At 47.9% G+C, this 18186-nt stretch overlaps 1 protein-coding gene across 1 annotated transcript; it reads left to right on the top strand.

Annotated features, from left to right (window-relative positions):
- The first annotated feature begins 15546 nt into the window (after positions 1-15546).
- LOC131673370 (protein odd-skipped-like) lies at positions 15547-17482 on the top strand. The gene is made up of 2 exons (XM_058951300.1): positions 15547-16132; positions 16271-17482. Exons 1-2 carry the CDS (start codon positions 15699-15701, stop codon positions 16626-16628), a joined length of 792 nt encoding a protein of 263 aa, XP_058807283.1. The 5' UTR covers positions 15547-15698; the 3' UTR covers positions 16629-17482.
- The last annotated feature ends 704 nt before the right edge of the window (positions 17483-18186 follow it).

Below are 18186 nucleotides of genomic sequence, written 5' to 3'. Positions count from 1 at the left end.
AATTTTGCAATGTGTATTTCGTATAATTACAATATTATCCATGACAAATAATCTTGGTATAATCTTATAGAAATAATTTTTTCAATGTCAATAATTTGATTATTCCGTTTCGTAGCATATACCATTCATTTTGTTATATATTAAGTAATCAGTAATACGGTTACTGTTAGCTTACAAATAATATTAGTTTTTAAATGTTATGAAGAAAATTTAATAAAAGTTGGTTGCACACTGTCTAGATAATTAATTCGCAAATGAAGAAGTTTAAAATTCGAATTATGTTCGATAACTGAGCATCTATTGACATCAAATGGGCTTCGTGCGGCAAGTTACGGGGGCACAACTTAACAACCAAAGTAAGGCTAGAGCCTAACCTCGTTTGGTGTCATCGATATACTCAATTATCGATATGGTTTTGAAATTTTAAGTTAGCGGGTCGCGAATCCGGCAGTGTATATCACCACCAGTCATAGCAGAGGCATAAATTCGAAACATGTTACTGATTAAGGTAAAGCCAAAAACAAGATAGCGTAGATTTGGAATTAAAAATTTTATCATATTTTGCTGCAACATTATCCAATATTTTATTAAAAGCTTGTTCAAAGCGCATGGAATAGGAGTCATTTATATATAAAAAAGTTTACATAAAATACTAAAACGCTAGCAGATAAAATGAATCTAAAGGATGCTGTTTTTACGATCGTTATACTGACAATAATATTTGTTTCTTTCGTTACCCCGGATAGTGTAGAATCATTATCAATTATTTTTCGACACCCCGTGCGCAAAGTACGTCTTTCCCGCATGTTTGACGAAAAACATGCGTTGAAAATCGCACTTTCCACGTGTCGTTTCGAAAAATACGAGACGACACATGCTCGGGAATGTTCCTCGTGTCGCTCGAGCGTCAACACCACACGAGACAAGAATCTGCTTTCTTGCACTTGTATCGTAATGTACTATTCCCGGACTAGTTAGCTAATGTACTATAATTCAAAGTTTTCCTCTCAAGTAAATGAGTTAATTTAGTTGAAACTTTTTAGGAACATTACTTGTGTATAAACAAAGCGGGCTCAACTTCTGAGTTGAACGCGATTTGTTTATCAAACCGTTTCAATTTTTGTGACATTAAAATGTCATAAGATAATTAGCTGTTATTCCAAAAGAAAGCATTTTATTGAGAATTTCATATACAAATTTGGAATCGATTCGGTATATATCATTTTTGTATAATATTTCTACTTTCACAAGGGTTTGATCTGAGATTACGATAACTCTGTAATGCTAAAATAGTAAATTATTTCAATTACAAAATAGACGTCGTTAGAGTGAGACTGCAGGTAATCGCCAGCATTTCGTCCAATAAGCATTTGTATCTATCTGTCGATGACATATTTAAAATCCGAAGAGAACTAGTGCAATAAAGTAAACAGGTAGGAAAGGCACACGCATTTCGCTTTGGTAAATGTTGGCAACTACCTGCCGTTTCACTGTGACTACGTGTCCATCAATAAGCTCGGAATACCTCAACGAAATGGACGATGCCCACAGGCGTGAAGATTACTCGCTTCCGGAAAAAAGGTTGATGCGTAACTTTTCAGGCACTTTTTCCCGTATTTAGTTCTGTGATTTAAAAAACAATATCTTTAGCTGAAAAAGTTTCAAATAAAAGTTGCTTTTCACTTTAAGTACATTAGTTTACTAGTAAATATTGAAAAAGCAAGAAATCTTCAAAATCATATCATTTTTTATTTGATTTATAATTAATATAATGGTTTTAGAATGGTGTCTTTACTGATTTTTTATTAAGGAATTAATTAATTTATTAAGCAATAACTTTTATCTATATCTTTTTTGTTAAAATTATTATTTTTTAAACCGTAGAGCTAAATATTGGAAAAAATACTAAAGTTCAACTATAGTTATGTATCATTGATTTTCTTTACAAAATTAATGCATATTATCGTTAAGTAGACAATAAATTACTATTGTAAACTTTTTTTTCGCAGAACTTCCCACAGCTTGTCGCGTAATGTACTATAACAGAAGATGCCATTTTGAATCTCCATCTTAATATATTGTGATGCTGTTTTGTACACTTTTTCAAATGCTGCTCGCCATAAGTATTTTTAAGTTCTTTTTCGAGTTTTAAACAAAAAGTATTTGTATGTATTAATAAAAATAGGACCATACCTCTAATAATGATGAACAGCAAGTAAACGGAACTTAATGAGACATAGAAAGAAAATAATACTCTGAAAAGTTTCGATTGAATTGCAACAATAGATAAAGATCAATTGTAAAAAGCAATCAATTTTCTGCATCTGACCGTATATATAAGATAACATTTAACAGAGGAAACAATAGTAAAAATGATTTCTCATGATTTCTCAACGAACTTATGGTCGTAGTCAGAAACTTTTGCTTTTGATTTCAATTCCGACAAATGTACATTGTGTTATGAAAATTAAATCTCTAAATTAATACATATATATGAAGTCAATAGTAAGTAAATACCAGTACTTTGCGTACCTTTACACGATTTTGATGATAACGAAAATAAATCAAAATAACCAAAATAATAATTTTTTCCAATGTACTTGAAAGTACTATCACTGAGTCAGATGCTGATAAGATATTCATGTTACCGTCCAAATATATAACACGGAAAAAAACGAATAAATACATAGAGCTTATTCTTGATCCGACATTGGATGCACATAGTCTATCTAATCATCAAAACCGTTAACATACTTTATGTGTACATTTTTATTACTAAAAGTAATCGATTGAATTTTCGACATGTAAAATGTTTGTTCGATATGACTAATAAATAATTTGAATAAGATATTACAAACTTGTGACAAAAAATACTTGTAGTATATAAGTACATTTTAATAACTATGCAAAGTATGATTATCATAAAGTTTTGAATAGCGTTTCATCAGTCCAACAGCATTTCATAGCTGAAAAATAAACTTAGTTCTTTAATCATTTTTCAAATTATTTGATCAATTTCCTTCTTATCCACTCACATACACAGTTATCACTTTTTGCTTTTTCTATGTAGAAATTATTTCGCAAAAAGACAGCTGTACCTTATTTATTTGTATTGGTTATACAGATAATTTAATCATCATTTTCCGAAGTTCAAATTCGCGCGTAGTTATCTTATATCTTAATATCTTAGCAAACTTAAAACCTGAAATTTATGATGACTAAAAAGAAAAATTGTCCTATTTAAAATTATTTATTCGACGCACACTTGTTTGTACTGCAGAAACGGGATATGAATTCCACTTATCGTTTATGCTGGAAAAAATGAAAGATTCAACTATCAACCATTGTATTTTGAACATTATCGGAGCACAAGCGTGTATCATCGATGTGGTTTTATTTTTTTCAGAAAATTTCATTTCGAAGTTTTGATTGTTGTTTAATTACGTGATAGCTTATGATAACTTGGGAAGGAGCAGGCGGTAATTAATTTGCTGAACAGAATACAAAGCATACAGGGCAAACTGCTGAAGATAATAAACGAAAATAACGTTTTTACAAGTAAATCACCCCTCAAATTTAAACGATGATTCCGTCACAGTATCGAAGTTCAATAATAATGCTTTATTTAGATTGTACTCGTCTAACTGAAATTAATTTAAATTGAAATTAGTAAATGTTAATGATACGCTTTACCAAATCAGTAATCGTTTGTTTTCGTCAACACAAAGCACGTTTAAAATATTAGTCGACTATTCGAGATATTAATGTTAAACTAGTATTCGTTGAACATCCAAGAGGAAATAGCAGTGTAAGCAAATGTAAACCGAAAAAGATATAAAATGCATGCGAAGAGGGAGAAGAGGTAACAGCGTTGTTCTGTAATCTTGGTGACTTTATCGTGGCAGGTTGATGTAGCACAGGGGAGAGAGAGAGAGAGAGAGAGAGAGAGAGAGAGAGAGAGAGAGAGAGAGAGAGAGAGAGAGAGAAGGCTATGAAGGGAGTTTCGCCGCGGGACGGCAGATAAAAGCCAATTGAATTTAAATCATGAATACGAACGAAGCGGGCGCTTCGCTTTGCGAGTAGACACGGGGGTTGCTGCTCGGCGGTGCAAAGGCCCGTCGGCAATCTGGTGGCAGCTTTGTGCCGGTAATGGCTTGAAATCCCGGTGCCTCTCTCTCCCAGCGAACCTGGCAGCCCCGGGGCCACTGCAACGTCTACGTTATAAAGCCGACCTGCGCACGGCTGCTGTCGTACGCCGCCGCCTCCGCCGGATTCCGATCGATCGAACGCCGCGCGTTCACGCTTAGGTTCCACTTTGACATCGCGCTTCCTTCGACGCTTTTTAACCTGCTCTGCGCGAACATTGGGATTCGCCTATCGCCATTGCATTGGGCTTTTTTTTTCTCTCGTCGACAGTTCCCATTGTCGGATTTGATCCGCGGGCGGGCAGAACGAAACAGCTCGCGCTTCGTCGGCTCCTTTAGAGGCATCGAAGGCCGAAGGGAGTCTGTGCTGCAGAAGAAGCGCATTCAGGCGGGCAACTTGGAAAAATTGAAATGTCGCCCGGTCAAGTGGCACGCGACGCGAGGGGTAGCCCTAACGATCGTCCAAGGATGCCTTGTCTTGCGTCGCACAGCTTATAGAGACTTCAAAAGAGCTGCTCGCAGATCAGTCATTTGTCCGTCAGGGCCGTTGCGACTTTCAGGGTCGTCGCTGGCTATATATAACCTCGCACAACACAACACGGTCGCGTGCCTTCTCGACCGCGCGCTCCTCCCTCCACTCCGCGCTCGCTTGCTCTGCTTTCGCGCCCTCGCCCTCGCTACCGTCGCTCTGCTTCGCTTTACCCCCACCGCGACGACGCAGCTCCCACCGATCGTTTTGACTTTTACTTACTGAGGACTCATAACTACCGTTGGCTCTCCCCCCTCCCTCCCTGTCACACGCACCGAGACCTTCGAAATATACGACCTGTGCGAGAGGCATTGCCTGTAAACGATTTTGTTTATTGCACCTTTTTCCTTTCCGAAGAGAGCCCTCGAGGAAACGTCTTCGCCAGCCCTCCCAGTTCGAGCTTCTTTTGCGCTCTACTTTGAGAAATTGGTCACGACCGATGTTTTTTTCTTTGAATATTTTAGGAGCCCAAAAATTGACATTAATTTTACATTTTCTCCAAATGTCTACTAGATTATGTTCATTCGCGCGACCCACAAAACGGCTATTTATACGTTCAAGCAAGGTGACTTGGAATTTTTTACGAAGCTTCAAAACCATAAATCACGACCTACACCTTAAAAACATTTTTATCACATACACTACACGGTTCTTCTCTATTTTTACTCTCACGAAATATTGAATACTAATTGAACTTACAGGTCAACAATTAACGGTTCGAGTAACGTTCAACAATTTTCGTTAGATTAGGTATTTCTATAGTCGAAGCTCACTTTTTCTAACCAAACAGTAATTCGTTATTTTGTTATTTGCATTATCCACAGAAAACAAATGTCAAAAGAAAATGTCCAGGTGGACAAAATATTTATTTTAAAATGACGTTTCCAGAAACTTGAGCGCATCAATTGGGGTCTAACGCTGAATTTTTAGTTTACTTAATTTCGGTCGAAAAATTGTCCTAACTCAGATACCATCGTAAAAAAATGTTCCTCTTAAAGCTACAATTTTTTTCGTTATAAGTGTAAAAATCTCAATGCTCAATGACAGGCTCCGTGAAGTCGCTGTTTGCCTAACATCTGATTTTTTGAAAAAATTTAGTTTGCCACGCTTTCATGAATGTTAGAGCAAACGGAAATCACTTTGGGAGAGCTCCTTTTCTTCGTTCGAATCTGCATTACGGACTGAGCGAAGCCGTTTATTACAAAAAAATTACTTTACTGTTTTGAAGCCTGCTTTTATAAAATTTTGATTTTTCTTTCGAGCGCATTCACTAAGAGCAGCCAAAGAAAACCTCATCTCATCTTGGATGCAACGCTAACTTGCGCAGCTGTTAGTTCAAATGGAAAAATGCTTGAGTTAAAAAAGTGTACCTCGGGATTTTTCGTGGAAAGCCAAAGGGTGCCAACAGATGTTAAATATTTAGATACCCAAAGTCATAATTTCACTAGGTCGTGGAGGACATTTGTCGTCCAAAACATATCGGCCGATTAACACTGAAATCAGCGTGCTGTTTTAGTTTGAAGTCATTTAGGGAGGTTTTTTGGGTTGAGAGCGGCATTTGTCGGCCGAACAGAGACGTCGGAGCTGGCAACGTTTAAGTGAGGCATCCAAGCACAATCGCCGATGATTGGAGCAAGGGTGGAGCGCGGAGGGATGAGAAAGAAAAAAACGAAGCGAGGCGAAGAAAAGACGGCAGCGCTGGATTCGAAAAGGTATTGTACCACGACGCGCTCCACAAGTATTATGGGCTTGTCTCCATGGGAAAACAGTTGGTGGCTGGCGAGCGAGCGACGTAGATGTCCTTGGTGGCACGCTTCCTTGCCACGGCTGGGTTGTATTGTCGGTCGCGCGGTGAAACTTCTAAGCGTAATATGGCATGCATTGGTAATGGAAAGAGAGCTGTGTTACGCAAGGCCGGCTTCCTTCGCAGCATTCGTGGCACGCCCGCCAGGCTTTCGACGTGCCTCGGCCAAAAGATTCGCGAAATATTCTCGGGCCAGGTTTCGACGGGGCGCGGCGACTCTGCGCGGCGCGTGGAACGACGGCAGAGGAGCTCGTTCCACACGCGCGCGCTTGCGCCCCGTGATACTTTCATATTTACGGTGCTATTGTGCGCAACTTTACGAGGCCACAATGCCTGTTTGCGATATTACTTATTTTCATTAAAGCGCCTGACAGCGGGTGGCTGTTCCTCTCGTCTCTCACAGGCTGAAAGGCCTTCGTCAAGGCCGCCACTGCCGCCGCCGCCGCCGCCGCCGATGCTTGGCTCCGCCCCAAACGCGCGTGCCAAGCAGCTCCGACTCTATCTCCGCGCGCCCGGATCTACTGGCTTTTTGACTTGCTCGGCTTTTACAACCCTCCCGGTTTTTGCTTCTCTTCGGGTAGATCCTACGTACCTTTTGACGAAAGGCCAAATTCAAGCCAAGCCTTGCCGACGACAGCGCAACCTGCATCATTTATTCCATCCTTGACGTGGCTTGTAGACGCTTGCGTTCCATCTCTTATCGACATTTCAGCATGGCAGTTGAGAAATCATTTTTCAGCGCGTATTTCAACTCTGTCGTTTTTCTCTTTCAATCGACGAATACGTTTCGAGGTACGTTTGATTATTGAAAGTAACGATATAAAAACAAACGAATACAAGTACTAGACGTCTTTTTGGAAAAATTATCATGGGAATATTAAATCATTGTAAATGGGAAAAGCATACGTGCACTCTCTATTTACAAAAACGACGTGATACTTAATTTAAGTACAAATAGTCATTGCACATCACTGGAAAGGGGGAAAAATGGAATGTGACATTGAACAGATAATTATCAATTTATATTTTTTTCGTCGTGTGGCTCACATGACGAAGTGAATAAGTAACATGAGTCGTGGTAAAGCCAATCGATCGGTCAACGGCAAACATTACGATGAAAAAGTGTTATAAACGAGCCTTCCCGTCGCTGTCGTCAGTGGATCGGTATATTAATCCACACTACCGTATACGTGCGTAAAGCCGTGTGCAGCTCATTCGGTTCGGCTCGATTTTTAATAGCCGATGTTTACGTTTAATATGGCTACCCGGAAACGCGAGATAATGGAGTGTCTCTCTGCGATAAAAGCGCTCGAAGAGGTCGCGATTGAAAGGTGCCGCGGGCCTTTTACAATCGCCGTTTCTTTTTTTCTCTTCGTTCGCTTTAATTACGCTTGTATGTCGCTATCTTATCTCTCTCTCTCTCTCCCGGGCTCACCGTGCACGTACGGCGCATCGGGTTCGCGGAGAATCGCTCGTCGTTATTTTTCGGGAAAGAGGTGCGCGTGTTCTGCTTTCGGCTCGCTCGGAGAGGCACGCACTTTTCGGGAATCCTCCTCTTTATCTCCGTGTGTACATGTACTTTAAGCTCTGAACTGGAACGCTACTTTCGTCGTCGCGCGTTCAAATGACTTCTACGAATTGATGGATTTCGGAGAGGGCAAACAAGGCGCGACATCAAACTCCTATTTTCAGAGAAGAGCGCCACCGGTCGGAGTTGACACTTGTTACGAAATGAGAAGTGACCCTGGCAAAATGACGTTCACGGTTTTCCTCGACGTCGGTCAGTTTCGGTTTGATCCGCTGCTCGACGTCGTTCCGCCAATTAACGCGAGCAGATACGTAGGCAGATAAGACCTGCGAGAAAGTTCGAGCACTCTGGAAGTTGATTCAGGAGGAGCGTCGCCGGAAACCGCCGACGTGTAATAAGCCCGCTCTCTCTCTCGCATCTCGGACACCCCCCCCCCCCCCCATACATTCAATATACACACGTATCCTATACACACAGCGTTTTTACAGCGAAGGCGCGAAAGCAGACATCAAAGGATGGCACCGCCGTTGACGCAGCGTGCTATCTCTCGCGCGCTTTGACGCGGCGCCGCGTTCAATATGTTATACGTGCGCGTGATGACGAAGCTTGACCGGAGCGCGCGCGCGCGCACGCCCTCAGCATCCCTCCCGTTCGGCAGCCGCCTAAACACCCAACTTTCGCCCCGATCGCGCATCGTGCACGGGAGAACGCATCTGTCAACAGTTCGGTTCTTGTGATGTCGCGCGCGATAAACCCGCTAATCTCGTGTGCGCGCGCGCGCGCAAGGACTTGTTTTTCAATTTTCCTTCTCCCTCTCGGCCTCTCTTTCTTCGTCTGTGTGTCGAGCTCTTCACTTTAAAAGCCTCCCCGGATATCTCTGTTGTATGAAAACACCCACGAGAGCCTCGCGCTACACCCCATTAGCAGAGGATCAGCCGAACGCGTTATCGGTATTTCAACACGACGTCGATAAGGCGATCTTTCCCACCGCGCGTTTCCGTCGAGATCGATCGGAGCAAGTCGGCTGTACGTTCCGTGCGGTCGGCTTTCACGAAGGGATCGCCATTTTGTTGGCGAGTCGTCGCGTTGGTGGACCAAGTGACAAAGTGGCCATTGGCAGCGCTGCAGGTCGACAAAGGAAACGAGAGAAGCGCCTCGATAACACGTCGAGCGCGTTGCGCAAAGACGCGCTCAGTCCGGCACGAAGGGCGAGACCCGGGGGAGAGTTTACTGGCGTCCGGTCGGTCTAGCGCCGCCAGCGGTGCGGAGCGTAGGCGCTTCGGGACTGTCGCGCCGAGGGCAGAGAAAGAGGGCCACCGGACGCGCTCGTTATCGCGCAGGCGTATCGCCTCGGCTGGCGTTTGGCAGTCGTGCTCGCGCTCGCGCGGGGCATCTGTTTTTCTCCCGCGGCGACACTGAGCAGATGACCCGCCTGGCTGCCACCAACATCGCGCGCATGTGCGCGCGCGCTGCGGCGGAGTCGACGACGGGACCCGCGCGCGCGCGATCGAGGCCGCGCGGGCGATCGATCGATCGGTCGATAAGCGAGCGAAGGACCACGGGGGGCGTCTGTTTAACGCTCGTCGAGATACCCATCACCGTGTAGACCAAACAAATCATTTTCCCTCCCGCGTCCGACTTACGAGGCGACGAGTAGCCTGGGAACGCTGCCTTCGATTGCAACGAGGCCAGAACCAATTCGAGAAAGCCTGGACGTCGTTATGCTTGTGCAAACACGGGCCCGAACGCCTCTCCGAAATTGCGCAAGAGAAATCTTGCCCGTGGCTCAGCGCTATGTGTGTATATATATATCTAGGATCTGCTCGGCGCGGACCATTGTATCGCAGGGGCGCGCGCAGGCTAGACGGCACTAATTGTCGCGCGCGAAGGTCCGTCGGGGCGCGGCTGTTGCGCAAGCGCGCAAAAACTGGCAGCGAGACGCTCCCCAAATATTGACACGAAAGTGCATCGGGGCGGAGCACTTGCCGCCTGCACAGCTCCTGTTTTCCCTTGTAATCTTGCGCCCGATGGCCCTCGCTTAATTGCGCGCCGTAAATGCCGCAGAGGCTCCCGTGCCTACCGTTTGACCCAATTTTTCCACTTTCCAGCTCGACCCAGCTGCTCGCTCGTCTTGGCCCGCTCGTCTGCGAGTGCCCACGATTTACAAGTCCGATTCGCCGTGTCCCCGCGGCAGTGCGCGCAAATCGCAGTTCGGCAGCGTCTGCCGCTCGACCGATCCATGCTACGACGACACGACTATACACGGTTGTATATTCATCCGACTACTGCCGTACGGTAAACTCCCAACCCTTACCTGCCGTTGTTAGATCCAGCGATCGACGTGCACACCCGCTTGCTCTTCTCCGCGGGAGGTCAACTCTTTTTGCATAAATTTTCGCAAGTCTTCGTCAGAGTGAAAGCCTTCTGAGCGGCTCTTTCGACGCCTGTCGTATATTTCTCGCAACTCAAGCCTTTATTCGTGCCCTTTGCGACGTCTAAGCAATTCTCTCTCATTTCCTTTCATAAATTCGTCGCGGAAGATCGTTCAAACTAGAGAAATCAATTTCGCTATCCCGAATGTACCGTTTATTGGAAAAAAGACTGCTTTTTCTATGATCTTCGGCTGTTTCAGTATGCACAAAGATTCTATTGACGTACGAGAGTGAACAATTATTATACTGAAACGAAACCTCATCGTAACATAAAGCGAAGCAATCGAGTTTATACACGGTTGAAGACAAGTTTGGCTTGGTATTTGGCGCAAGTGCATCGATAGAACGTCGCAAGTAGGCACAGCACGATGGAGCGAGCACTGTAACCGGTAGGAGAAACAGCTGCATAATAATAGGCCCGGTTGAGCCGCAGGAAGAATGGAAGCGAGACAATGCAAAGAGTTGACTTCCGTTCAATAAATTGTCAGACTTGAAGACGTGATAAATCGGGCAGGTCTTGGTGCAACTGCGCGGCTAACGGTCGGAGGGCAAATGACCTGGACGGAGAAAAGGGTGATGGAGCCTGGAAGCGCAACCTTCGGTCATTCGCGGCCGGCTGAATGCGCGAGTGCCCTCAGGCTGCTCCCTTTTTCCCCTTTACTGCCGCGCGTTACATCGACGCATCTCGACGCTCTCGCCCGCGACCTCCAAGTCCACTTGCTGCTTTGGCATCCTCGATTCTCCATCCATCTAATCCCTGACGAACAATTGCTTTACGATTTCATATTTATTATTTTTACGACTCTGCAGTAGCAGCAGGCTGCACGGACCTTTGCGTGCGCGACGCTCAGCCTCCTCGTCTTATGGCCTGATCCTCTCTCCCCCTCTCTCTCTCTCTTTTACACCCGCATATTATAATGCAGGTTGCAGTTGGCGATCTCCTTTTTAGCATTTTTCCGTAGCATAGATTTCTGACTTTTGCGCGCGGCCCGAAACTTTTATTGTCCTGCTTTCCTTTGAAATGAGGGCCTAGCGAAAAAATATATTGACTTTTGAAGAATCGCTCTACAACAGAGATATAGATCTCATTGTTCCCCTTCGTAAATACTAGTTGACTTGGGACAATCTTGTGTTCTCGTTTTTGCCTATTCGTAAGTCTATTACGTCATGCTAATGTAATATTCTTTGAGCGCCAATAAATCATATTCAGCTAGGCGCGCGCGCAAGTTTTCAGCTCCCATTTTTGAGACAGGAGCAGAGTTTTCAACTTCTTGACTCCCGGCGACATTTCCCCCGCAAAGAAAGTCAATGGGTCAAATAATAAAAGGAAAGGCCGTACGGTTAAAAAAGTGCCGTACATTCCGGTCTTTTTTACGGTGTTTTACTGCATAAATACTTACGATTTTTATTTTTTTTCAAACTTCAGCCAATGAAGGGCAATATATAAATTTCACTTTGAACATGCACCGTTGGGCACAGTTGATTTGTTTCTTTTATTGCAACCTTTCTCCCAACCCTAATCGTCGTCACTCGGTCAGTCCCTTCTCGGACGTTCGCGTGACTTTTCTCTACCTGCGTAGCGTTCTCTCGTGAATACAGTAAAAAAGGGCTCCTCCGAGCCACTGTTCGGTAAAAAGTGAAAACGGTTTTCCACTTAACTGCCTCCTTGGCGTGTGCTAACCTCGCGCGTGCGGGACCAATAAAAAAATAAAATATCTCCGTCGTTGTGACTTCTAGCGGCAAGGAGAAAGAGAAAACGCTAGCAAGGATTGCTGCTGGCTCGTGGCTCTCGCCCCGCGAGAGTCGCCGCTGAAAACCCTTGGACAGAAAAAAAAATAACTGAGCCGTGTCGGAAAAGGACGACCACGGGGCGTAAAAACGTACAAACGAGCGAGCAAAAAAGACGAGGAAGAAAAAAGAAGCAGAGGAAGGCGAGGAAGAAAAAAAAGTCTAACGAGAGCAAATGAAACGTCGAGGCTTGGTTCACGGAACAAGACGAGGTCGGCGCGCGCGCGTTCCGAAACAATAGTCAATATTTTAGGAACAAGTATAATGCGTGGGCTATGTGCCGCGCGAGCGCAAGCCTGCGGGCTGCAAGCCGATTATGGGCCGAGCCACAAATCTGGGTCGAATCCCCAAGTCGCGCTCGCTTCCACGTTGCTCGGATAGGATAACACTCGTGCTGCCGCCGACGGACTTCCCGCTGGTACAGCCAAGGGCGCGTTTAACGGAGCATGTGTTCGAAGAAAACAAGGGATTTTCATTTGTCAATTATCTTCGGGAGCCGGTAAGCTCGGCTGTGCGTTCTCGACCTTGGCGGCGACGAGGCCCGAAGCCGTGCCCGCGACGGCTATCCGCAACGTCGAAACAGATTAAACGCGTACGCAAACACCTCGTCCGCGGACTCGCTACTCGCTCGGTCCGTGACTTGGTGGCGGTCGATCGAGCGCACGTCTCGCCGGGGATGCCACGTGCGAAGCAGTTTTCCTCGAGTTTTCCGGGAAATCGGTCGAGGCTGCCGAGCCCGCGGGCACTTAGGCCGAGACGAGAAAGTGTTGGCGCTCGTAAAGAGAAGTGGCAGAGAGCGTGACATTCGTGTGAGTCGCGCGTCATCTGGGAGAGCTGGCCGGGGGCCTTCTGCGATGCGTCTGCGCCGCAGCAACGCACGCCTCTGCGCCGAGGACAATATGGATATCACGCGCTCGCGCGCGCGCGCGAAGTAGGTGATTAGGCCCGTCAAGTTATTTCGTACTTGTGGCCTGTCACCAACGGCCGCCTGCACATTCTCCGTCGCGACTTTTTCTCGAGTGCCTTGGCATGCGTGCGGTCACCTCTCTCTCTCTCTCTCTCTTCGCGAGCTGCTCGCCTTTTTCCACGAAAATCTCTCTCGTTGCAAGGTTTTTACGAGGCTACTTTATTATTTTCCTCGGCGCTCCCTATCCGGCGTTTTCCAGCCACGGAGAGTGTTTGGTAATTTTGCTGCCCGACCCCCAGACAAACGCCAGGTTCAAATACCACGTGCAGCCGCTTGCCACGCTGACAAATTGCCCTCCTTATATTTATTTTTTTTTCCTTATCAAACGAGTCTGCGCTATATCTTGACTACGGCGCTACGCGCAAGAAGCTGCCGATACGCCAATATATCGATTGATTCCAAGCTGAGATTGACGAATACGGTACACTCGGCAGCTGCGACGCGATAAGCGAGCTTGTACACCTATGACCAAAGCACAGCTACATTTTTATCGAGGAGCGGCCGAGTGGAGAGCAGCTCGAATCAAAGTGGCGATTAGCTACTTGCCGCGTGGCTGATTAAATTGGCCGCGGTTCGTCGTGGTTGACAAGTCGGCGACGGCGGCGCGGAAGGCAGAGCCTCGTCGAACGGAGCGCACGGCGGGGTGGCACTGCGTCTCGCTCAGGCAGTGCAGGGGGAGAGAGAGAGATTCGCGCAGGATGGAGCTCGAAACCGAGTTAGCGTGGCAGGCCCGCCGGCGGCAGAGAGGCGCGTCTATCCGGCCTGCCATCTCTCGCACACGTCGCTCGCGGCCATTGCGCCCTCGCTGCCACGCTGAAGCCTCGGCGCGCCTAATATTCGCTGCTCTCGCGCGCCCGAGCCACGGGCCAGAGTCGCCTCCTAGACGCTATCGCGGCGAGATTGCAGCGGCACGCGGGAGTTCCGTCGCGCGCGTATGTTTTTTTACGCGCGTCAGTGCGGAGCGTGTTTACCTTTTGGTGACTAGCCGTCTGACTCCGCTCGTAAATTGATAAAGCCACGGGCGCGCGCAATGTCCCGGAGACAAAGACGTGCCACGAGAGCGTAGGCACGTCTCTGTATTGGATACTTTATTGTCGCTCGGCTTTTCTTTCGCTTAATTTCGTCGGAGCCAGCGACGCAATAGCTAATAGGCTTATCTGATCTGGCGAGGCGCAGATCGTGCGAGCCAGCGCTTGCAGCCACGAAACGACTCCATTAAAAAAATCGGACGCCGGCATAGCGAGCGTTGAAGAAATCGTCGAGCGTACTTGGCGAATGATTCACATCGTATCGGCAGGCGGAACTCGAATCGCGCGAAAACAGAAGTATCAGTCGTACTGAAAACCGAGTCGGATTCGTGTGACACTCGAGAATTCCACTGGCAGTCGTGAAATATATACAGGGAGCTGCGAGTGTCGATAAAAAAAAATGAAAAAGAAATCGCCGCCCCTGATAATTCGAGCCGATAAGCAGATGTCGGCTCGAGAGTCGGATTATAAAAGCTACTATATAGCAGCAGGCGCGCGCACGAGCGGCACTTTTGATATTATCTCGCGCGTTTGTACTCGATATCAAGGCGCTCTCTGTATTGGGCGCACGCGAAACCGCTTGCGCGACGTTTAACTGCCGGATTGCGTGGGACAGCCAGGAGCCGCGCGGGCGCTTTGTTTTCTTTATCGGCAGATTTGTGAATCGCGCAAACGAGCTGCCATCCGCGATCGGCCGTGCAGCGGGTAATCGAACGAGCAGCCAACGCGCCGACGCGCTCGTCTCTCGAGGTCGCGACTCGGGAGTCGGCTGTCCGGCAAATGGTTGGGCAACTGGCATCGACATTGCAACAGGCTGCACAAAGAGAGACTCGTATCTCGTGGCCGCTCGACGCACAGCGCAAGCCGGCAACACAATAGCCACAGAGGCGGCCGCTCGTTTGCAATAGATTTGGAAGCAGTCGAAAGCGGATGCCTTGCAGCGTGATCGGACCGGGTCCGCAAGGCGACGGCCTAAGCACGCCGGACGAGGAAGCGTCCGGGATCGGACGAGAGATACGTCGCGATGGAGAAAGAAGCGTCGCGGATTAGACAGGTAGACAAAGACAGGAGGTAAAGAGGGTAGCGCATGGCGCCGAGGGGAGCGATAGAATCGAGCGACGCGGCTGCCTGTGCCTGCCGATCGTGGAAGAGAGAACTGCAGCACGGCAGCTTGGCTCCGCCTCTCGGGCTGCCGTTAAGCCAACCGTACGCCGATGGAGGAGGGGCTCGAGTGCCCCCGCGCGTCGGCAGCAGCAGCTCCACGGCAGCCAAACTCGCCTAGCGCTGCTCGGCAGCACCCACGCAACTCAGTACCGTCTGGGAGCTCGAGTCGCGAGCCACGCATCGCCCCACGTCTTACCAGCCCGTCGCAAACTCGACGCTCGCGCCGTGTGCTCGTGCGCCGAGCGACAGTGCGCCGACAGTGAGTCCGAGTCCGATCCCGCTGTCGCGGTGCCGTCGCCTGTCCGCCGACAGCATGGAGCCGCTGACGCCACCGCAGACGCCGCCGCACATCATCGAGCACCGTGGTCGCTGGCAGCCCCAACAACAGCAGCACCACCAGCACGCCACCTTCTTCGAGCACTGGCTGCGCAACGCCGCGATGATGGCCGCGCGGGGATGCTGCCCACCGCCCCAGGAGCAACCGCACCGAACTATGTCCACGACGCACCACGTGGGCATCACGCTGAGCGCCCTCGCCATTGCGCCGCCGCCGCCCTCGGCCTTCCTCGCGCGCCGGCTGCCCGGGCAGCGACCCAAGAAGCAGTTCATCTGCAAGTTCTGCAACAGGCAGTTCACCAAGAGCTACAACCTGCTGATCCACGAGAGGACGCACACCGACGAGCGGCCCTACTCCTGCGACATATGCGGCAAAGCCTTCCGTAGGCAGGACCACCTCAGAGATCATCGGTAAGTTCGGTTGTCCGCTTTGTAATTGTCCAGTAGCGTCTCGCTGCCTGAGGGAGACCTTGTTGCCCCCCCCCCCCGCTACGCCCGTTCGCATTGCGACACTGTCAGTGATTCTTGCGCGTTCTCCCGTGACAACAGGTACATCCACAGCAAGGAGAAGCCGTTCAAGTGCTCCGACTGCGGCAAAGGCTTCTGCCAGAGCCGCACCCTGGCCGTGCACAGGATCCTGCACATGGAGGAGTCGCCGCACAAGTGTCGCGTTTGCGGGCGCAGCTTCAACCAGCGCAGCAACCTGAAGACCCACCTGCTCACCCATGGCGAAGCGCCGCAGGACCTGCGCGTGATCGAGCAGCAGCGCCAGCAGCAGGCCGTCGTCGCGCACGCGAGGCTGGCTCAAGTGACGACGCAGCTGGACAAGTTGGCCCAGGCGCCCGCGGCGACGCGCCGGCAACCTCCGAAGCTCGGCTTCACTATCGACGAGATCATGCGTCGTTAATCGACAGTTGGAAAGCAGCGCGCGCGCGCTCGCTCGCTTTGTACGTACAATCCAGTGATTCAGCCTGGCCGCTGTGAAGGGCGAGGGAACGTATCTGCGTCCGATATGTCACTCTCCTTTTAGCTGTTGCTTGTTTATCCTGTCCTATTCACGCGTACACGTACGTTTGTAACGTCGTCATTACCTCTCATTATTTATGTACCGTAGACGCGTAATCGAAGCCAGCCTGTAAATATTGTTCATTGTCGTTTGATCGCTCACTGTACTATGACCACTTCTTGTAAATGTGTGACAAATCACTGAGTAGAAACTCGGGGATCCGTGTGTTTAAGGAGATGGAAGGGCCCGTTCCCTTTGCTCGCACTCTCTCTCTCTCTCGCTCTCTTAAACTTACGCCACTCGAGACGAGCGCGTGAGAGCGAGATGAGCCTAACAGACAGACATAATGCCTTGCTAGAGAGAGAGAGAGTTGCCAGAGCGAGAGTACTCGCAGCGTGAAAAGTAGGGATAAGAGAGCGATTACGGCTGAGTAGCCCGTAAGCTCGAATTGCACCAATTGTCGAGGCTGTCCCGTTGAGAAAGAGATTGTATACGTTACCTGTCTACTTAAGATATAGAGACGTTTTATATGTATACTTAAAGCGCACGAGGAGCGTGCGGTGCGCAGCACAAATCACTACCCTTAGTTTATTTATGAATGTAACATAGATAGTTGAAAGCTGTACCAAAAAAGAGAAAAAAGAGGGAGGATGAGTTAAGGCAATCAGGCCCAGATTCAACGATGTACTGAGCCTGCAGCCCTAGTCGTTTCTTGTATTATAAACTCGTTGTTAATTATCCGAACATTAAAAACTTGATATTCATTCGACACATATCGTATGTTTTTTCTTCTGCCCTTCACCACCATACTACTTCGTTCGCTTATAATCATTTCATTTTTCTTTGTGCGGATTATTTCGAATCGGCCGACTTATTGACAAACAATTTCACCTTCATCGTCATTGCTTAGTTAATTATTGATTTGTTGTCATTAATAATCGTGCGCTTGGTGACACGCATCGCAATCAGTTTCGTTAAGCCAAAGAAATCAATGCTGTCGTCAACACGCATGTCGGGCAATATTAATCAGCGCGCCGTTCATCAAGTAGAAAGATATCAAGGGAGGAAGCTCGAGTGTTTGATCTCTGACGTCAAAGGTCTGTTAACCTGCTTGCTCGAGAAGTTAGGGTTTGTTTAACTTTAATTAATTTCAACAGCCTCATTGGCTCGACGATAAAGGCTAATGAAAAACGGAGCAAACAAGCGACGGCGGCTCCAACGATCCTCGTTCCTTGTACGTGTGCCTTCCATTGTCGGCCGCCACGTTCCCCTTGTGTCGTGCCATTTTCGGCTGCTAATCTCGCCCCCCTCCCTCCCAGCCGTCCTTATTACATCGTCTTTTGACCTTTTCGTTCATTTCTCTCAAATTATGTCGTAAATAACCCCCGAACGCACTTTCCTGTGCCCGACGACTCAAATCTATTGCTTCAAAGCTCTTATAATTTGACTTCTTCACAGA

The sequence above is a fragment of the Phymastichus coffea genome, unplaced genomic scaffold, assembly GCF_024137745.1.
Source record: "Phymastichus coffea isolate CEN01 unplaced genomic scaffold, Cenicafe_Pcof_1.1 PCOF00174, whole genome shotgun sequence".
NCBI classification, from domain to species: domain Eukaryota; kingdom Metazoa; phylum Arthropoda; class Insecta; order Hymenoptera; family Eulophidae; genus Phymastichus; species Phymastichus coffea.
This window is presented reverse-complemented; position numbering and strand designations above follow the sequence as displayed.